Source organism: Gorilla gorilla, chromosome 7 (genome assembly GCF_029281585.2).
Source record: "Gorilla gorilla gorilla isolate KB3781 chromosome 7, NHGRI_mGorGor1-v2.1_pri, whole genome shotgun sequence".
Taxonomy (NCBI): domain Eukaryota; kingdom Metazoa; phylum Chordata; class Mammalia; order Primates; family Hominidae; genus Gorilla; species Gorilla gorilla.
In genome coordinates, this window is record NC_073231.2 from 29,530,834 (window position 1) to 29,553,789 (window position 22,956).

A 22,956-nucleotide genomic window follows, 5' to 3' on the forward strand; every position below is an offset into this window, starting at 1 on the left:
TATATTCTGGTATCTGGTAGGGCCTATCTTTACCCCTTTTTTCCCCCAAAGTTAGCATCTGTTCACATCTCTGTCAAATTCTTAAAGAGGTCCTGTTGTGATTTTAATGGAAGTGTCATTAAAATTATAAGTCAACTGGGGGAGAATTTACATCTTTATAGTAAGGTTGTGACTATACAACTCAAATGTTCTTCTCACCAGTTACGCGTGTGTTTTATACATCATGCAAAGAACTAAACGTTTATCTTTTATTTCTTTTAAGGCCTTTGGGTATCCTTGAAGCTCTTGCCTGGTGACCTCACCCAGGTTCAGAAGAATTTTTCACACTTGGTTGATAGATCAACAGCAATAGCCCGGAAGATGGGCTTTCCTGAAATCATACTGCCAGGTAAGCACTTTGCATGGCTCACCTGTTTGCTTCCTCCTGTGCAGCGATTATTTCTTATTGGACGGTGGAGGCAACTTGGATCCAGAAGACTTGGTTATTTACATTCATTGGTCCTGAGACACCTGGAACACAAACAGAGACACCTGCAATACTTAAACACTTAGGTGCTTTCTAATTTGTCATTATTACAAATATAAAAACCTCTGCTCTGACTATCCTTACCATGAAGTCTTTTCCATGTTTAAGACTATCTCCCTGAGAAAATTCCTGGAAGTTGGATATACAGTGTGCAAGTACAGTACACTGATATACGGTGTGCAATCCCAAGATAATGCTTTTAAACATAACTCAAATTTTCTTACTCTCTCTTTTACACAGACTCTCTCAAATAGCACAGGGTGCTCTGTTCAGGAGACTAATTGGCCTCATTTGTGTGTCCCTTTCTCGTTATGACATCCCCAGCATGTGGGCGCCTTGCTCTCTCCATTCTCTGAAGCTCCAAAAGCGCTCTGGCTCTCCCTGTTCTTGTTGTGACAAGAATGTCAGCATTTTCCTGTTTCATCTTCTTTCTAGTGATCTGCATATGTGTTTGTTCTCTGGAATTTGCTGACTTCGCCCATTTAATTTTAATCTCCATACTAAGAAAAGAGAATTGGTCCCTCGGATTTTATGCATATTGCTATAAACTAATTGATATTAATAGAAATTCTAGAAAAATAACCATGGGTTGGCCGAGCAGGGTGGCTCACGCCTGTAAAATCAGCACTTTGGGAGGCTGAGGTGGGCGGATCATGAGGTCAAGAGATCAAGACCATCCTAGCAAAGATGGTGAAACCCCATCTCTACTAAAAATACAAAAAATTAGCTGGGTGTGGTGGCACGTGCCTGTAGTCCCAGCTACTCGGGAGGCTGAGGCAGGAGAATCGCTCAAAACCGGAAGGTGGAGGTTGCAGTGGGCCGAGATCGCACCACTGCACTCCAGCCTGGGCAACAAGAGCAAAACTCTGTCTCCAAAAAAAAAAAAAAAGAAAAAAGAAAAAAGAAAAACAACCATACCATGTTAGAAAAATTCTAGAAAACCAACTTACCTATTGCACAAAAATTCAGGTTATTTTAGGCCAGGCATGGTGGCTCACTTCTGTAATCCCAGCACTTTGGGAGGCTGAGGCAGGCAGATCACATGAGGTCAGGACTTCGAGTCCAGCCTGGCCAACATGGTGAAACCCTGTCTCTATCAAAAATACAAAAATTAGCTGGGCGTGGTGGCTGGTGCCTGTAGTCCCAGCTACTCAGGAGGCTGAGGCAGGAGAATCGCTTGAGCCTGAGAGGCAGAGGTTTCAGTGAGCTATGATCGCACCACTGCAACCCAGCCTGAGCAACAGAGCAAGACTCTGCCTCCAAAAAAAAAAAAAAATAGGTTATTTTAAAGTAATACAAAATCTTATTTCTCCTGTGAGTAATTAAGGGGCAGTGATAACTTGTTGCTGCCCACATTGTCTACATGTAGTGGGTCTTAAATGAGTATTTGTGGAAGGAATGAATAAAAATGTTATAAAATGGAGATCACTCTTTTTTCTTTTTCTCATAAAAGAAGATAGTTTTTTGCTTATTTTGTCCATTACATAGCTATTTTACCCTGATATACATTCATCAACATTCTGGGAAAATGTTTTGTCTTCTTGTTAAGGAAAAAAAAATTAGTAGTAATATTCTCTACCTGAAGGTTGTTTTACTACTACAACAAGACACAAATCTGAAAAAATAAAGTAGTTTGTTCTTTGATCAAGGTGACAGCAGGGTTGGCTTCTCCTGAGGCCTTTGAATAAGGTGAGTTTACCTTTTAAATCTGGCTTGTAAAAGAACATTTAGTTTAGTTTTGTTTTGTTTTTTGAATCAATAGGATTGGTTCATAGGATGCCAAGGGCTACATTGGTTTTAAAATTCATCTAGAATACGGCCAGGCCAGATGGCTCACATCGGTAATCCCAGCACTTTGGGAAGCTGAGGTGGGTGGATCACTTGAGGTCAGGAGTTCAAGACCAGCCTGGCCAACATGGTGAAACCCCATCTCTATTCAAAATACAAAAATCAGCTGGGCGAGTTGACGTGTACCTGTAGTCCCAGTTACTCAGGAGGCTGAGGCAGGAGAATTGCTTGAACCGGGGAGGTGGTGGTTGCAGTGAGCTGAGATTGCACCACCGCGCTCCAGCATGGCGACAGAACAAGACTCCATCTCAAAAAAAAAAAAAAAAAAATTAGCTGGGAGTGGTGGCGCATGCCTGTAATCCCAGCTACTTGAAAGGCTGAAGCGGGAGCATCACTTGAACCTGGGAGGCAGAGTTTGTAGTGAGGTGAGATCACGCCGCTGCACTCCAGCCTGGGCAACAGAGTAAGACTCCATCTCAAAAAAGAAAAAAAAAATTCATCTAGAACAATGGTTTCCAGTGCTAGTCTGTGGATCAGCTAATCAAGAACTCCTTGAAGATCTCCTTGAAAATACAGATTCCCAGATTTCTAGAGACCGATTCAGAGCTCCCAGGGTGATCTGGTGGTGAGTCAGGTATGAGAAATTCAGGTCTAGACCCAACTCCCTGGGCTCAGAACTCCTTCCTGTTGTCCCATCACCACGTGAACTCGTTCCAGTTGCCTCCTAAACTCTTCCCTGTACCCCCTTGCCCTCTAGCAAGGAGCTTTGACTCTCTTGTCTTCAGCATCACAGGAGAGATTCTGTCCACACTCTTTCTCTGTTCTCACCTCTGCCAGCCCCACTCCAGCCTCTCAAGAGTAGCTCTCGTGAGAGTCACCCATGATTATGATATCGCTCCATCTGATGGGAGTTTTCTAGCCTAGTGATCAGCTCTGACCTCTCAGCAGCATCTGACATTGTTGAAATATTTCCTTCCCTTCTCATTGGTGACCCCTCACTTTTCTCTGCTTCTCCATTTCCCTGGGGCCTCTGCTAGAACCCCTTTGCCACCTTCTCATATTCTGCTTCACCTCTAAATGTTGAAGTTCCTTGTTATTTGGTCCTGAGACCCTGTGTGAGTGTGCTTGGGCTGCCATAGCAAAATACCACGGACCGGGTGGCGTCAACAACGTTTATTTTCTCACAACAAAGGACAGGGACTGGAAATTCAACATCAAGGTGACAGCAGGGATGGCTTCCTGTGAGGCCTCTCTCCTTGGCTTGCAGATGGCCATCTTCTCCCTTCGTCTTCACTTGGTTGTCCCTCTGTGCATGTCTGTGTCTTAATCTCTTCGTATGAGGACACCAGTCATATTGGATTAGGGCCCACCTATATGACCTCATTTTACCTTACTTACTCTTTTAAAGGCCCTATCTCCAAATACAGTCATATTCTGCATTACTAGGGGTTGTGGCTTCAGCATATGAATTAGGGGAGGACACAGTTCTGCCCAGAACAGCCCTCTTTCTGTCTCACCTGTGTTTTCTCCCTAGGGGTATCATCCACTCACTTGGCTTTCATCTGCCTGTCACCTTCAAATATGTAGCTCCAGCACCAAGACCTCTTTAATGAATTCTAGGACCATATAGCCAGCTATTTCCTGCCTCAGGACTCCCCTCTTTTTTTTTTTTTTTTTTTTTTTTGAGGCAAGGTCTTGCTCTGTAGCCCAGGCTGGAGTACAGTTGTGTGATGATAGCTCACTGTAAGCCTTGATCTCCTAGGCTCAAGCAGTCCTCCCACCTCAGCCTCCCAGGTAGCCAGGACTACAAGCATGAGCCACCACATCTGGCTAATTTAAAATTTTTTTTTTTTTTTTTTTGTAGAGATCAAGTTTCATTATGTTGCCCAGGCTAATCTTGAACTCCTGGGCTCAAGCAATCCTCTTGCCTCTGCCTCCCAAAGTGCTGAGATTACAGGCATGAGCCACAACACCCAGCCTCTCCTTGCTTTAATTGGCTAATTCTTACTCAGCATCCCCATTTGGACCTCATAATTCTGTGCATCTAGGCCTGAGGCACCTCTCTTGTGTTTTATCTAAGAAAATAGCACCTCCATCCATTCATCCATCCATCCATCCACCCACCCACCCACCCACCCGTCATCCATCCACCCACCCATCTATCATCCATCCACCCACCCATCCACCTACCCATCCACCTACCCACCCAACCGTCCACCTACCCAACCTCTATCCACCCATCCATCCCTCCCTCCACCCACCCACCCATCCATCCACCCACCTATCCATCCCCTGCACAAGCAAGAAGCCAGAAAGTCACCCTTGATATCTCCCTTTCCTTTACAACTCACATAAATTAGTAGATAAGACCTGTCAGCATTACCTTTGAAAGGACTCTCAAGTCTCTCTCTCCCTTCTCTCCATCTGCATTGTCACTACCCAAATTGGAGCTACAATGGCCTCTTCCCTGGACAACTGCCATGGCTTCCTACCTGGTTTTCATGTTTCTGCTCTTTCTTTGCTCGTTTTCTCTTCTCCTTACTGCATCCTGAATGTTCTATTCTGTAAGCACACCTGATCTCATCCCGCTCCTCCCTCGCTGAAAACATCTTACTGACTTTCATTTATGTTGAGGGTAAATATAAAAATTATTAATTTGCCCACCGGCCTCAGGGGGATCTGGCTTATATCTGTCTCTACAGCCTCATCTCACACCAGACACCCCCTCACTGTGAGGATGTCAGTCAGGTTGTCTCCTACCTCTGGGCCTTTGCACAGGCCGCTCTCCCTGACTGTGCTAACAGCTGAAAGGAAAGATTCCCATACCCTGCAGATGAAGTCAGGACCTGGTATTGTGCATTCACAGAGCCTGGCACATTCCTCCATTGCTAATGGTGGGTTTACTTGTGCAGATTGTTTGACTGGTGCTTCTCTCTGGCACTACACTGTAACCTGAGTTGGGGCAAGGCTGGTGAGTGGCTCACCATCGCCACCCAGACACCCAGCACATGCCTGCTGCAGAGTAGGAGCTCAAGCACTTTTTAAAATGAATGTTACCTCCATCACGTGATTATACCATAATTTATTCAACTAATTCCCTGTGCTTGGAAATCGAGACTGTTTCCATGTTTCCACTTTTAAAACACCACAATGAATATCCTTACAGATAAATTATTGCCCACATTTTTAATACTTTGAGACAAATATTACCAGTGGAATTGCTGTATTAAGACTTTTGACACATTTTCAATTTGTCCATTGACAAAGAGTGTGTCAAGTAAGATTTCAAACTGTGCTGTGTGAATAAGCCCCTTTTTCTTCATCCTCAGCAAGTGATAAGCAGTATCTTATTTTTTTCCAGTTGAGGAAATGATGAAAATGATCAGTGCTCTAAATATGCACTCCTGTTTTCTTATAGTGTTAAAAGGTTTTGTTTTTTACATTGGGTGGCAGTTTAATATAGTGCAGGTGTTGGAATCATTTTTTCAATACTTTTTTCATCTAGGAGGTTAATATACTTCACATTTATTCCAAGTTTCTTTTATGTACCTCAATAACATTTAATATTTTTCTTCAATATGTGGGCCACACATTTATTAATTAAAATTTTTTTTGCTGGGTAACAAGAAAAAGACAGCAGAAAGCATTCTTTCATTGATAAAATCAAGTAAACTGATTTAAAGAAATAAAAATTACTCTGGGCTGGGCATGGTGGCTCACACCTGTGATCCCAGCACTTTGGGAGGCTGAGGTGGGCAGATTGCTTGAGTCCAGGAGTTTGAGACCAGTCTGGGCAATGTAGTGAGACCCCTTCTCTACAAAAAATACAAAACATTAGCCAGGCGTGGTGATGTGTGCTTGTAATTCCAGCTACTTGGGAGGCTGAGGTGAGAGAATCACTTGAGCCCAAGAGGCCAATGTTGCAGTGAGCCGAGATTGCACCACTGCACTCCAGCCTGGGCAACAGAGCAAAATCATGTATCAAAAAAGAAAAGAAAAACATACTCTATAGGCTTTCAGAAAGAGTGTCTACCTCATCAGGTTGTTCTGTAGATTAACAAGTTAGTCTATAATTGATTACATTAATACATATAAGACATTTTGACCATTGCCTGGCACAGCATATAATAAGCACTCAATAGACAATTGCCTTCATTATTATCAGATGTATTCAAAATATCACACTCTCCAAGGCACTATTGAAAAACCATCTGCTACTGTAACCTAACAATATATACTATGTATTTATTATTAGATAGAAATTTTTAATAGAGAAAGAATTACTACTTAATTTTCTGTAAAACTACAGTGCAAAGACATCTTGGTATGCATGGAAAGGTAAAATGAGATAAGCTGAAGACAGCAAACGCATATGAAAGCCTTTTGTCGGCTGAGTAGTTCAGTATAAAACCAGACCATTTCGTATTGTCTTTACCTTTTATGTCGTATGACATTCTGAAACTTAGAATGACTTCTCTCAGCAACACTCACAGCATGCTTATCATGTTGCAGGAGATGTTCGGAATGACATTTATGTCACCCTGATCCATGGCGAGTTTGACAAAGGGAAGAAGAAGACGCCAAAGAATGTGGAGGTGACGATGTCTGTGCACGATGAGGAGGGCAAGCTCTTGGAGGTGCGTGGCGTGGCCCAGAAATCCTGCTACCATCACATCCGTCTTTACAATCACGATAGAATTTTGGCCGTATTTTAATTCTTCTTCGCATCAGGATGGGTTTGATTTTTCCTGAGAAAAGAAATATAAAGCCTGTTAAATTTGTGATTAGCAGTGAGCATTTTCACTAAGGAAGCTATCTAGACTCTTCTAGACTGTTATTTTTATATTTCTCCTGTGCTAAGAAATAGCTCCAGCCACTAATGATTTTATGTGTAAGCTTCCAATGCAGATGTTATTTATCGTTTTCAACTTATTTAGCCACTTTCAAGCTTGATCAGTTCCTCTTAGACTTGAGCTAAGTAGCCTGGGTGCTCGAATAGCATCAGAAAGCATGTTTCCTTCCCTGGGTGAGCAGAACCAAAGGAGATGTGCTCATCAGAGACCGAAACTGGAAGAGCCCTGGGGTAGGCATCTGCTACCACTGCTCTTTAGTTTGTTTGTTTGTTTGTTTTTTTGAGACGGAGTCTCGCTCTGTCGCCCAGGCTGGAGTGCAGTGGCACAATCTCCACTCACTGCAAGCTCCGCCTCCCGGGTTCACCCCATTCTCCAGCCTTAGCCTCCCAAGTAGCTGGGACTACAAGCGCCCACCACCACGCCCGGCTAATTTTTTTTGTATTTTTATTAGAGACGGGGTTTCACCATGTTAGCCAGGATGGTCTCGATCTCCTGACCTTTTGATCCGCCTACCTTGGCCTCCCAAAGTGCTGGGATTACAGGCGTGAGCCACTGTGCCCAGCCTACTCTTTAGTTTTAATGAACAGGAAACTGTAAGAAACTTTAAAAGGATGAGTTATTGTCTCTGGGAAACACAGGAGTTAGTGGCGGAGCTGGGAGGGTATCTAAGTATCCTGAATTCCAGTCCAGAGTTCCTCCAACTCTGGCAGCTTTTTCTTTTCTTTTCTTTTCTTTCTTTTGTTGCTGTTGTTGTTGTTGTTGTTGTTGTTGTTTGATGGAGTCTTGCACTGTCACCCAGGCTGAAGTGCAGTGGCACAATCTCTGCCTGCTGCAACCTCTGCCTCCCAGGTTCAAGCAATTCTCCTGCCTCAGCCTCTGGAGAGCTGAGATTACAGGTGCTCGCCACCATGCTCGACTGATTTTTTTATATTTTTAGTAGAGATGGGGTTTCACTATGTTAGCCAGGCTGGTCTCGAACTCCTGACCTCGTGATCTGCCTGCCTCAGCCTCCCAAAGTGCTGGGATTGCAGGCATGAGCCACCATGTGCTGCCTGCTTTGCTTTGCTTTACTTTCCTCTTTCTTTTCTTTTTTTTTTTTCTCTTTCTTTCCTCTCCCTTCCCTTCTCTCCTCTCCACTCCCCTCCTCCACTTCTCCTCCCCTCCCCCACTTCTCCTCCCCTCCCTTCTCCTTCCCTTCCCCCTCCCCTTCCCTTCTTCTATTTTCCTTTCTTTTCCATTTTCTTTCCTTCTTTTTTTTTTTTTTTTTTTTTTAATTAAGACAAGATCTAATGCAGGTATCTGCCAGCTTTCTGCCCACATAAAGAAGTGAGTCCCAATTCTGACATCAAAGAGGATAGGCAGGAGGTGATCACAGGAGGCTGCATGGCCTCTGCTGAACTCCACCTCTTCTCGTATGAGCCGTAGTTAACTGCTTTGGTAACCAAGGACCAAGCTCTTGATTGACTTGACTCACTGAGTGTCCTGTTGCATAGTTGTTTGAGGCTACAATGAAATACAATTTCATCACTTGCCATGGATGTTATAATCTATTAAGGAAGCAGATAGCTAGGCAGTTTACTAAGGCAAGTCGTATTCTGCATGAGAGGGAGAAGCTGAATGCTATGAGCCACTGTATGAAAGTGTTTTATTTGTGCTGTTGATAAGAGCACATGAGCTCATTTCACGTAGAAACCTTCTCCTGGTTGGTCATTTCGTTTGATAGTGCCCCACCAAGGCCTGGTTCTACTGAGCTCAGTGGTTCGTGACCAGGAAAAGATGCAGCCCTGAGTTGAGTGAATATGCTGTGCCAATACCCTAAGTCCCTAAAACAGAATGTAGACAGGAAAAGATAAATGCTTTTCTGCAAACAGCGGCGCGTCTGCAGTTGTCACCTAACTTCTCGTCATCGTCATGTTCCCTGAGAGAGAAGAGGAAAGAATCAGAGGAGAATGCATGCCTGGGGAGGGAAGAGAAAATACAAGTTACAGGAAAGAAGAATATTTAGGCAGTGCTGGGTTCCTTAGCTGCTACCAAATTGATATTATAGACCCTTGAATAAAGTGGTGGAAATTCAGTCTTCTCTGTTCTTCATCCCCCAAACTTAATCAGCCGATCAGTGCCAGTGTAGGGCGTGTGTGGACGTGTTTGGGGGTGAGGGGCTTGTGCATGGTATATGGGGTCCTCTTACTTTTCTAAACAAAATTATTCCCTTCTAATTTTTTCGTTCCATCTGAAGAAAGCAGTTCACCCTGGTGCTGGATATGAAGGCATTTCAGAATACAAATCAGTAGTCTATTACCAAGTCAAGCAGCCCTGTTGGTATGAGACTGTCAAGGTGAGAATGAGTCATTTGTAACCCCTGTTATCTGTTAAACCTCAGTTAGATTCCTATCTTCTGTTTACCCCCAAATTATTCCTACTTTATTTTGAAATTTTTAGATAAGTTGCCTATGGTGTGCAATAAGAAATGAATCAGTAATTATAATTCTGTATTAAGAGCATTTATTATTAAGAAACTCAGTGATGTATGAGAATTTGAATAGCAAAGCTTGTGGTTGACGTGATGGATATAATAGACTGCCAAGATGGTACAAAACCAAACAGAAATTTTCACACTGTGCAAACAGTTTCCTAACATTTTTTTATTCTTGGCCTCTCACCAAGTGTTCTGGGCCTCTTTTCAACTTCAATATGTGTATTACACATTCCAAAGTGCTTTTCAGATCAGTCATCTCCTTTGAGCCCCACAAGGGCTCTGCAACTAGAACAAGCAGGTGTTGTAACGCCATATTTCTGATTAGGTACTGAGGTTCAAAGTTCAGTGACTTCCCAGGATCCCAGAGCTGACTGGTATCAGGGCCCAAACTAGAGTCCACTTCTTCCGAATCCCAGGCTCCATCAGCTCTTTCTGGTTGTCAAAGTCACACGAGTTCTTCATAGAAAAAAATTTTTTTTAATTGCATTCATATATCTCAATTTAGAATTAACCATTTTCAACAGTTTTCTATAGTTCATATGTTTTGAATGATGCTGTTGATACAAATTTATATTGTGCTTTTTAAAACTACTTATCTCAATGCATATAAATTCTTCAGATATGTATTTTAGATACTTGCATAAGGTTCCAAAGTATAATCATGCCATGATTTGACTGCACACCACAAATCTCTGCTCGTTTGAGTGCCCTAAGGCTCTGTTTCTTCTCTCCTCTGTAGATATGTAAGCAGCAGAAAACTGCTTTATGAGCCCTAATTATTACCTTTCCCCCTCTTTATGGAATAATCAGGTCTTATAGATCCAATTATTACTATATTTATACACACCTTGCAGTCTGAAAGGTCCTGTGTGGACCTCAAAGTACCAGTATTACCCCTCTGAAGTATTACTGTTTCTTACTTCAGAAAATGCTAGAAATTCACAGTATCCCTATGCTCAGAATCTATGATAAACAGCAAGATGATCTGAGATTCTTTTGATTTGAAAATAGCTCAGTCTCCTTTGAATGAAACCTATACCAAATCTCACTCTCTAGTAATTTGTGCTGTGGAAAGTATAAAATTGAGCCTAATTCCATGAAATAAACCATGCATGCAAAGTACTGTGTATCTGTAAACTATTAATTTCTTACTATGCCACAGGTATCCATTGCTATAGAAGAAGTCACACGCTGTCATATAAGATTTACCTTCCGACACAGGTCATCTCAGGAAAGTAAGTATTAAGACGTCTATGACATATTTCCACTTAAAAAAAAATTTGCTCTGGCTTGACAGCCATCTTGTGAAGCTGGAGAATAAGATATTTGGAAACTAGAGACTTGGCAACTGTATTTTGTAACTCACTGGTGCTAAGGAAATCAGCATAATGAATTTTGCTGGGTGTGCAAGGTCTGTGTTGTCACTCTATATTAGGATTTCCTCAAAATGTCTTTTGTGAACACTAATATTCTCAAAGACAGCAGTCCTCAATCTTTGGCACCAGAGACTGGTTTTGTGAAAGCCAGTTTTTCCAAGGACCAGGGGTGGGGTGATGGTTTCAGGGTAATTCAAGCACATTACATTTATTGTTTTCTTTATTCTTATTACATTGTAATATATAATGAAATAATTATACAACTCACCGTAATGTAGAATCAGTGGGAGCCCTGAGCTTGTTTACCTGCAACGAGACAGTTCAGATCATCAGGCATTAGATTTCCACAAGGAATGTGCAACCTAGATCCCTTGCATGCATAGGTCACAATAGGGTTCGGCTCCTGTGAGAATCTAACGCTGCTGCTGATCCAACAGGAGGCAGAGCTCAGGTGGCGATGCGAGCAGTGGGGAGCAGCTGTGAAGACAGATGAAGCTTTGCTTGCTCCTCCGCCGCTTACCTCCTGCTGTGTAGCCCAGTTCCTAACAGGCCACAGACTGGTACGGGTTTATGGCCTGGGGTTTGAGGTCCCCTGCTCTAAGATGCTACTAGATGCTCTATAACAAAAAGTGTTGTATTTCACAATCAAATAGGTATAGGAAAGGCTATATATACATTGTATCTCTCTCCTAGACATTCACAATGCGTGTTGTCATGTTGCAGTAGCAAGAAAACTTTTTAGTCACTTGTCTCCCCAAATTATCATTTTTCTCATGAAAAAACTCTTTCAAGTCTTAGGTCACAGTTCTTGAAATGGCTACACTAAAGTGTAAGCAGAGAAGAAAATTGATTGTTTTCAGACTGATCACAAAATTTCTGGAATCGTCTTATTCTCATTTCGCACTGCATAAAAATGTAACCCCTCCTTCCAAAAATGCATGTGTTGAACACCATCTACACAACAGGCTGCAGGCGAGGCCCTGGTCTATGACAGCCAGCTGGACACTCCCACGCAGAGTCTTTGTGGTCTGGTTAGGAAGATGAACGAAAAAGTGGGTGGTTATGTACAGAATAGTGTGATATGTATATTACAAGGGGCAAAGACTTGTAATGGATGCGTAGCACAGCACCTTACCCAGTCTGGGGGATTTACGCATATGACTTCCTACATCTTAGCTGAGACTTGAAGGTGAGTAGAAATTAGCCCAGTGAAGGGTGATGGGAGAAGTGTGTTTGGAGAACCAAATGAACTCAGTATGGCTAAAGCAGGACCAGTGGAGCAATAATAGTATCAGGTTGAATCGTGTGAAATTGGCATTTTTTAGGTCTAAATGGCCAAATATCAGCCATTTCGTATGGTTCTGCATAATAACTAACAATTATCAATTAACAATTAACAAAGATCAAGTTTGTATGAAGTATTATGTGAAGCTATATTTGTACATGGTCCTGTTTAGTATCCACAATAATATAATAAGGTACATTCTCCTTTTATCTACGTTTATACACAAAGAAACTAAGGCATGGAGAGGTTAGGCACTTGCCTGTGGTCACAAGGCTAGCATATGACCAGGCTGGGTTAGCACCCAGACAATCTGATTCTAGCTGGGCTGGAGCCGAATCATGAAGGCTGAAGATGTTTTTCAACCATGTTAAGGAGGTGCAATTCAAGGGTGGTTTCTGGTTTTGAGGTTGTGGGAGGGGTTGGTCTATGTTCATAACAGCTTTACCCATAGTACTCCAACACTAGAATAGCCTAAATCCCCATCAATAGGAGAATGGATAAACAAATTGAGGTATGATCATACAATGGATGACTACTCCACCACTGTGGGGACCCAAGAGGCACAGCAGACCACAGAGCCGTGCCTATGATAAAAACAGGCCACAGGTTACCCTACTCAGAGCCACTGAAGCAGGGGACCCAGTGAGTTCACAGACTGGCCCCGAAGACCAAGAGAGAGGCGCTCTGCCTCCTCATGAAGCTGCACCCTCCTCCCGGCTGCCACAGGGCATGCAGATCTTCTTTCCTGGCACTGGAGCTGGTATTCTGGGGAGGAAGGGGAAAGAAACTTTGGGCAGCACCATGAACCCTAGAGTAGAATAAATGTCTTGCAGAGCCTGTTTTAGAGCAACATAAATTGAGATCTCTCATTCAAGTGTTTTGAAGCAGAGTGGTTGACATGATTGGATTGGACTTTGGAAACCTCATTCCAACATAGAGAATGTGTTTGGTGGGAGAGCCTAGAGACAGAGAGATGCACTGGGAAGGTCTTGTAGAAATAAAGAGAAGAGGTGAGTGTGGCCTGAAGTCAGGAAGGACAGCAAGATGGAGAGAGAAGAGACAAGCTCCAGAGCTATTTAGGACATGGAGTTGACGTGGGTGGAGTTGGTGTCAACACCCACATTTCTGATTTGGATGACTGGGCAGATGCTAGTCTCATTTATTAGGGGATGTAGGAAGAGGAGAGCATACTTGGGGGTGCCAGGCAGTTTCACTGGCACATGGTACGTGGCTTATTGCAATTTGCTCAGTTGTGCTTATTAGAATATGGTTGAACGCCACACCCCCAAGCAAAATGTGAAATCGTGTCATAGCCATCGCCTGCTGGTGTCTTTCTGCACTGCTCAGACATGTCTTTCTGCTTTTTCAGCCAGAGATAAATCGGAGCGAGCATTTGGGGTGGCCTTCGTGAAGCTGATGAACCCGGATGGCACCACTCTGCAGGATGGGAGGCACGATCTGGTGGTTTATAAGGTGGTGCTAACAGAAAATGGCTGAGAAAAATACTCCCTTTCAAATGGGCATTTAAGACTCCTTTCATATTTATTTGTACAAACATCAGAAACCTTTCTAGAGCTTTCTGTGCTTGCCCGTTAACATCTAGAAACCCGGAGGGCTCTGGGCCCTCCAGCTTTGTGGTTTCCCACCTCCTTTCTGGAGAGAGTGAGTTGCATTATTACTGAGTCTTCTAAGGAGGCTCTCACCCTCTCCTGTGAATGATGTTCCCTAGCAGTGAATGGTAAGGGGTCGGCCTCTCATGATCTGCTCTTTGCATCATCCTGCATGGCACGTGGACAGGTGCACTGTTGGGCTTCAGTAGTGTGTGGTAGATGTGGTTTTCCCATCACCATGAGCCACATACTATTTCTGTGCTCTGGGGGCCTTATTTCCTTCCCTGGAAGTTTTGTCTTTGTTCTTGCCTTCCAACTGATGCTGAGCTCCCACTTCTACTGAGATTTTAGAGTATAAAGTAAATGCTGGAAGATCTCATTTAGCCAACAATGTCTGGGGATTTCCCCACAGTTGGCTGCTCTTTTGAGATGCATCTACCTGAGGAATATTTTTCTTAACATCTTAGTTTATGAATCATTTTGGAAGGGATGGCAAGCTAATTCTTATTCCATCAACCGAGTAAAGTATAATTGTCCCCATTTTTTTATTATACTTTAAGTTTTAGGGTACATGTGCACAACGTGCAGGTTTGTTACAGATGTATACATGTGCCATGTTGGTGTGCTGCACCCATTAACTTGTAATTTAACATTAGGTATATCTCCTAATGCTATCCCTTCCCCCTCCCCCCTCCGCCACAACAGGCCCTGGTGTGTGATGTTCCCCTTCCTGTGTCCATGTGTTCTCATTGTTCAATTCCCACCTATGAGTGAGAACATGCGGTGTTTGGTTTTTTGTCCTTGCGATAGTTTGCTGAGAATGATGGTTTCCAGCTTCATCCATGTCCCTACAAAGGACGTGAACTCATCCTTTTTATGGCTGCATAGTATTCCATGGTGTATATGTGCCACATTTTCTTAATCCAGCCTATTATTGTTGGAATTGTCCCCATTTAGAGACTGAAGAAAATGAAATTTAACCTTATTCTGAAATATGTGTATTTACTCTAACAGAGACTAGGATATTCTGGTTTCTAGTTCACAACTTATTCTATTTCCATTCAATCATGAAATTATTTCTGGGCTCAATGTTTACAGAAAGATATCAGAGTATCTCAGAGGTGGAAGGGATCTTCAGGATAATTTGATAAATCCACGCTTCTCATGCTGAAAATGCATGATAGAAATTGTTTTTATTTGCATATAAGAGATTTTGGCCATCATTTGGTGTTCCTAACATGCTTCCTTTTAGGGTGACAACAAAAAAATGGAAGATGCTAAATTCTATCTGACCCTGCCTGGGACCAAGATGGAGATGGAAGAAAAAGAGCTTCAAGCATCCAAAAACCTGGTCACCTTCACCCCAAGCAAGGATAGCACTAAAGACAGCTTTCAGATTGCCACCCTCATCTGCTCCACAAAGCTCACCCAGAATGGTAGGAGTGGTGAATACATTGACACAAATAAGCTTCTTGCTCAGCCTTTCTGGGCTCCTTGATTAGGCTCACAGGGCTGGACTATATGGGGCTGGGTCTTATTAGGTAGGATGTTGGCCAATTGGATTCTGCTCTCTGCTTTTCAAGTGGTATTCTGGGTAGTGCTGATCACATTGCACAGCCTCTTCTGAAGTTTCATTGTCCACTTTAGAGCAGGATGAAAAACATCTTAGTATTTAATATCATAAAACCTATAAATGCATTTATTAACAGCAACTGTAAAATTCAAAAGCCATATGTTCCCTGTTAGTGCATTCTGTGTAGTATGTGCAGGAAGAGATGTTGGTAGTAAGAGGAGGAGCTTGGCAAAGAAATATAATCAGTTTCCTGTCCGAACAGGTATGGCAGGGCTTCCTGTTTGAGTTCTGTCTTTCCCTCCTATATTCTCTTCTTTCCCATTTTTTTGCAAGCAGTCAGGGATTTTCCATAAATTCAGCTGAATAGTTCAAAGAGGGATTCATTTGGTTTTTCCTTCAAATCTCTGATATCAATTTTAACCTCTCTTGTGTAGATTATGACATATGATAGCCAATATCAACTTCTTATTTATTTACCTTAAGTAATGTGTAAGGAACCCTACTGGATGTAGTAAACCAAGAATGAGCTGCCTAGGGGACTTGTGCTAGAAATTCTGTCTCCCATATGCTGTGTAGAGACTGTTGCCTTTGGCCTTGTAGACAGTTTGAGTGAGGTACAGGCAAGAGCTCTGCCTTAAGGGGTGCCAAGATAGACAAAAAAGTGTAGTTATAGGGTAAACCCAGGGATCAGATCCCTGATCTTTAGAAGGGCTCAGTGTTAGGTTTGTTTCAACAAGTCGTGGTTGACAAAAAGATAAGGATTGTATTTCAACTTGGACAAGTGGCTAGACTCCACAGAGTGAAGTTTAGGGCTAATCCATATGTGCAAGTAAAAGCATCCTCACCAAAAATGAAGCCAGAAACATAAAAGACGTGTCAAAACCGTCAGCAACATACCCCGTGTTATGGACAAAGCGAATCTATTAACAATGAACTGCTGGTAGGTTAATGGGTACAACATTTATGGAAGATAATTTAGAAGGCATATCAAGGAGTTTAACTGTCTTCAGACCCCTTGAGCCTGTGATTTGATTCCTGGAAGTTGAACTTAAGTAAACAATGAGAGATGTACACAAAGATTTATGTACAAGGATGTTGTTTCCCTATTATTTGTAACAGGGAAATACTGGAAACAACCCAAATGTCTGATAGTCGGGGTCAGTTTAACCACATTTTATAATATAATTAAGTGATGAAATATATGCAGCTGCTAAATATGGTATTTCAAAACATAGTGAAGGACACGGTGAACTTTTTAACACTATATACAGTATGATCCCAGTTTTATTTAAGTATATGTGAGCAACCTGCAGGCAGATTGCCTGGCTTCAAATCCCAGCTCTGCCATTTACTAGCTGTTTCATCCTGGGCAAGTGACTTGATATCTCTGTGAATTGGTTTCCTTGTCTTTCAAATGGGAGCAATAATAGTATCTATTTCAAAGAATGCAGTAAATTAAAATACGTAAAAACAAAATCACATTCGATCTATATAGTGAACACTATAATGTCAGCTATCACGATCATCATCACTATTTGTACACAGAAAACGATGAATAGGACTAACCCAAAGTTTGATAATTCTTGTTTTCTTTATTCTTTTTGGTATTTTCCAAATTTTTAACTATGAAATGTCAAAATGTTATTTTTTAAACTAAGTATGGTAGTATACTATATAAAGCATTAATGTTCTTTTAAAACTATCAAGGGATATTTGAGAGGGATAACACTTATTGAACATCTAGTAGATTATCCTTTCTGGACTACAGATCAAAGAAGAATAAAGAAAACAAGAATAAAGGTTTGTGAAATTAACTAATAATGAAAAGCAAAAGGAATTTCTGTTAGAGATAACCATATTGTTACACTGTTTGTTATCTCCCTGTCAAAAATGTAGGGTTTCCTGACAACCTGCAGTTCTCAATGTAGACCCTTCGTTTGCTGATATATCTACTTCACCCCATCTTCTGAATGTTCTTAACTAGCCTGTACTGTCCCGATATGGTAGCCCCCAGACACATGTAGCTTGTAAAATTTAAATTAATTAAAATTGGGGGGTGGGGAGATTGGGGAGAAGTTGGACAAAAGGTACAAAAGCTCAATTAGACAAGAGGGATAAGTTCAAGAGATCTGCTATATATCCTCGTGTCCATAGTTGATAGTATAGTGTATACTTGAAAATTGGTAAGAGAGTAGATTTTAAGTGTTCTCACCACCAAACAATAAGTAAGGTAATGTGTATGTTAATTACCTTGATTTACCCTTCTACCGTGTGTGTGTGTGTCAAAACATCATGTTGTACACTGCAAATACATATATTTTTATTTGTTAATTAAATTTTATTAATAACATTAAATTATAAATCAGTCCGCTAGTTGCCCTAGTCGCATTTCAAGCATTCTGGTCTTCTGCAGCTGGTGACTTTTGTGTTGGGCAGACGGATGTACGTTTTCATCATCACAGAATGTTCCTTTGGATGACACTGTATGCTTTATTTTGTCATCCTTATTCCTGATGTTTTGATTAAAAAAAAGACAAACTCATCATAACACATACAAAAAAAGTCAGAAGTAATATCTTATTACAAAGAAGGGTTAAAAAGGCAAACCACCTCTGAATCAGAGAGGAGTGAGCTGCCATCCAAACAGACTGAGAGCAGGGAGAGGGAACAGGGTACAGAGGGGGAAAGACGGAGACTTGGCAAAGGCATCACGAGCATCAGGGAAAATGGGGTATTCCAGGGACAAATGATTGCGGATTATTCATGCATTTGCTTTCTTCTGACTTGATGGAAATTATAAAGAATGAATTTGATTTAATAAAAAGCTGAAGAACATTAATAAGCCATCAGCTAACTCTGTGAGGGTGTTGACTGAGTAGAGAGGGTAGCAGTGTTCTCACTGAGAGGGTGAGCAAAGGCATTCCTCCTTCGCCTGAGGAGAGTTATTCAGGCTCAAAAGGTTAAAAGCCACTGGAGTTTTAACAAACAGACCTTGGAGACTCTTTTGTTTACTTGATTTGTTTTTTTAGAAACTAAAACAGACCAATTTGTGTGGGATCATTGGTTTCTGGGCCCAGTGGAAGGTAAGAATAGATTTGTTTTCCAGGAAAAAGAGAGGAATGTGCAGGTCCCCAGAGGTGCGTGGCCTTGGGCCAGGAGGTTCATACTCAGTCAGTCATTGCACCCTCCAGCATCAACTTTGCCATGATCATCTCCAGCTTATTGAACAGAAAATTGAGTTTTAAAGTGGCAAAAGAATCTTTCTTAAGCTCCTAAGTCGTGGACTTGTATTTTGAAAGCAGCTCTTTGTAGCTCCAAACAGTTTATAGTTTATCGTTTTGCAGTTACAGAGTCTCCAAGATCTGTTTGTTACGAACTCCAGTGACTTTTAACCTTTCGAGTCTGAATAGCTTTGTCGTTCTTTTCTCTTTAAAAGTATGTGTTCTTAAATTCTCTCCTTTAGGGTAGAAGGCAGTTACTACCCTAAATTTGGGGATTGTTATTCTCTTGCTTCTCTTTATAGTTTTGCCACGTCTGTATCCCTTACGGTATATTGTTTCATTTTGCATTTTTAAATTTTATGTAAATAAATTAAATTATGAGTCAGTCCCTCAGTTGCCCTAGCCACATTTCAAGTGCTCAGTAATCTCCTGCAGCTGGCGACTTTTGCATGCCACCTTACTTATTTTTTGGTGGTGAGAACACTCAAAATCTATTCTCTTAGCAACTTTCAAGTATACAGTATACAGTACTATACAGTCTACAGTATTAATGTAGTTAATAATTGAACTGTCTAATTGAAGTGTTGTGTCACGTGTGAATTCATGTAACTTGCGCTTTTACTCAGCATTACTGAAGATTTGAAATATCCTGAATTCTTACACATTTCTGACGAGAATGTAAAATGAGGACAGTGACTTTGCATAATATTTAATATGGTTGAAGATATTCTTCCTGATGCCCCATAAATCCCACCTTAGTTTTCTACCCCAGAGAAGCTGCTCTACCTGTATACCAGGAGACGTATGAGAATGTTCACGGCGGAATTGCTTATGATAGCAAAAAAAACTAGAGACAACCCAAGTGTTTGTCAGCAGCAGAGTGGATAAACAAATTGTGTACACCCATACAATTAATAGACACTACACAGTGAGAAAAAAAATTAACTAGAGCTACATGGATAAACCTGTATAAATCTTAGAAACACAGCAAGCATGGGGCTCTTTCTGTAACCCCGTGTCACTGCTCTCCTGGCCCTAAGACCTTAACAATTCACCAGATGCCAAAATATTTTCCTATGTGAGCAGTGATCTGGCATGCAGGTATCACTAGGAAATAAACCTCTGGGCTGATAGATGGGTACTTTGCCGGAGCTGAAGCTGCTGGGTGAATATTCACCCCTGGTGAAGGGACTAAATCCTTTTCCTCCAGCAGCTATGAGTCAAGTGATGGAATGAGCAATACCTTCGACTAGCCTGTGACAGAAATAAGAGCTGGAGAATATGGAAGTAGATGGTGCCTAGTGGATGAATGAATATATTAATGATTGGATTGAGCATATCATCAGTTTCCTTAGGGCTACTGGTTCCCTTTCCATTCATTCATTTATTCCTTCATCAAACATGTATTGAACACCTAATAGATGGCTAGTACTAAGGCGAGATAAAAGAATGAATACTATATGATTCCTGCCTTCAAATGGCTGAAAACTATGGGAAGAGTCAAGGAGATACCAAGTACATCTTACCAAATACATAGTATTTCTGGGTATTTCAGGCAAAGGGAAGAATATACACAAAGACACAGAGATATTTCAGAACCTGCCATGGTTGGGCCGTAGTGATTGGATTTCTCTGACTGCTAAAGGGTGAAAGAGAATGGTGGTGGTTGGAAGTATGCAGGAGTGATATAGGTGGGGCCTTATTACATTCTCTGTGTGGCATTGGAAGTTTATCCTGTAGACACGAGGAATCCCTAGGCACTAGGTTTTGGAGGGTGTTGATAAACACCCTCAAGAAGGACTTTGACTATTTATGAAAAATACATGTGTAACTACTTATATATTTCTACAAATTCATTGATTGAAAAATATCAGCCGGGCGCAGTGACTCACACTTGTAATCCCTTTGGGAGGGATTTGGGAGGCACTCTGGGAGGCCGAGGCAGGAGGCTTTCTTTTGAAGCTCAGGAGTTCAAGACCAGCCTGGGCAACATGGCGAAAGCCCTTCTCTACAAAAAATACAAAAATTAGCCAGGTGTGGTGGTGCACCTGTAGTCCCAGCTACTCTGGAGGCTGAGGTAGGAGGAATGCTTGATCCTGGGAGGTGGAGGTTGCAGGTTGCAATGAGCTGAGATTGTGTGATTGCACCACTGCATGAGATTGCACCACTGCACCCCAGCCCGGGTGACAGAGCGAGACCTTGTCTCTCAAAAAAAAAAAAAGTATGTATTGCTACATTTACTAGATAGTGCTCTGAATAGAAATAGTAGCTTGATGTACTAAACTAGGTGATAATACAGTAAGAGTCCAGATAACTGCAGTTTCTCTGTGACACACACACACACACACACACACACACACACACATATGTATTTCTTAATAGAGACAGGGTCTCTCCATGTTGCCCAGGCTGGTTTTGAACTCCTGAGCTCAAGTAATCCTCCTGTCTTGGCTTCCTAAAGTGTTGGGATTGCAGGTGTTAGCCACTGTGCCCAGCCCCTTTGACATTTTTAATAGCTCAACATTTATTAAACCTGTAAGTGGCTTGAAGTTTCAAAATTCTCCATTGTAAGTCAAAAAATGATGCTAAGGGTTATGAATCTGTTCCACCTTTTCTTTGAAATAGCCACCTGTCTGATTTGCTTGTCTATTTCTTCAAAGAACTCTGGGGAAAACAATATGATAGAGTAGCAAGGAGTTGGTTTTTCAAATCAGATAAATATGTAATAAAATTCCATTTCTACCTCTCCTAAGACATGTAATTTAACTTCACAAAGCCTCAGTTTCCTCATCTAAAAGATGAAAAAAATAAAATCTACTGTGCAGTCATGATGTTGAAATAAATTACTGCATATATATATATATATATATATAGAGAGAGAGAGAGAGAGAGAGAGAGAGAGAGAGAGAGAGAGAGAGATACACACATACCTGTGTTCCTCTTTCCCTCTGAATCCACCCAGACATAGGTAGTGATAAGGGACAAGTTAAATAAGGCAGGAAATTAAAAGTAGGAAGGTTACATTAGCGTGCTTCTTAGCTTTACTTCTTATGACCATGATGTCATTATTTGAGAAATGTTAGTTTCAGTCAGATATTCTTTTAAGTTCTTATGCATTAATAGTTAATTTTTTTCTCTTTGAAGAATGAAAGAGGACTGCAAGGTTTTCTCTGACTTAGATAGGAGATAGTAAATTAAAAGAATATATAAGGCATCTTGAATTAGCCACTGTTGAGAGCAATTACCTGTTGTAGAGAATTCTTTAGCTATGTCCTGAAATGGTCTGGGTTGTTCTCACCTGTATCTAATGTTTGTGGTTGTTCTTCCTAGTTGACCTGTTAGGCTTGTTAAATTGGCGTTCCAACTCCCAGAACATTAAACACAACCTAAAGAAGTTAATGGAAGTGGATGGAGGAGAGATTGTTAAGGTATGTTTATATATTCATAGTTAGAAATACACATACATACATATATATACCTATCCAATTATACCTAATTGGTTCAACATTTAAAATTAAACCATTCATTGTAAATATAAAACTTATCTACGTTGTTAAACAAGTGTGCCAGTTTTTTAAAAAATGCTATTTTAAACCTCTTTGATTGAAACCTAGTTGTACCCAGATTTCTGTGGTGTGGAGCTGAATGAAAGCATCAAAATAACCTCTCCGTTTTTCTTATCTTCAGTTTTTGCAAGATACACTAGATGCGCTCTTTAACATAATGATGGAAATGTCAGACAGTGAAACCTATGACTTCCTTGTGTTTGACGCACTGGTAAGCAGTTAAACATATTAACTAGTGTTTATTGTTCAACTTTGTAGTTTTCAATATTTCACTATTATAAGTGATTGTGTGAATATCTTCTCACATAAATATTTGTTTACATCTCTCTGGTTATTGTTTTAGGCTGAATTCCTAGAAGTACTATTAGAAACAAATGACTTATATTTCAGGCCTTTGTTTCCTGTTAGGTCTCATTTTTTGATATGCTCTTTCTCATTAGAGAAGATAAGGTGTTTTATTTTTATTAGAAATCAGGAATCATTTTAACTCACATTACCATGGTCTGGAGCATTGTTACATGTTGGATGTGTGTGCGCACTGGAGTGTTTATGCAAGGGAGACTGAATTCACAAGTCAGAGGTGAATCTGAGCCTCATTAGGCAGAATATTCAACCCAGCAGAAAATTGAATTTGTTGCACAAAGCACTTAAACCTACAACCCCTTGCAAGAATTGAAATCAG

General features: G+C 41.2%; 1 protein-coding gene across 2 annotated transcripts in view; it reads left to right on the forward strand.

The window, feature by feature from the left end:
- The window catches only part of DOCK5 (dedicator of cytokinesis 5), a 231,636-nt gene that overhangs the window by 126,202 nt on the left and 82,478 nt on the right, over window positions 1-22,956 (forward strand). For both annotated transcript variants that reach the window (XM_004046801.5, XM_055348267.2), the window contains exons 13-20: window positions 263-388; window positions 6,827-6,951; window positions 9,404-9,502; window positions 10,806-10,878; window positions 13,674-13,777; window positions 15,167-15,350; window positions 22,039-22,136; window positions 22,396-22,485. In XM_004046801.5, the coding sequence (XP_004046849.2) occupies window positions 263-388; window positions 6,827-6,951; window positions 9,404-9,502; window positions 10,806-10,878; window positions 13,674-13,777; window positions 15,167-15,350; window positions 22,039-22,136; window positions 22,396-22,485 (899 nt within the window). The remainder of the gene's footprint in view (window positions 1-262; window positions 389-6,826; window positions 6,952-9,403; window positions 9,503-10,805; window positions 10,879-13,673; window positions 13,778-15,166; window positions 15,351-22,038; window positions 22,137-22,395; window positions 22,486-22,956) is intronic.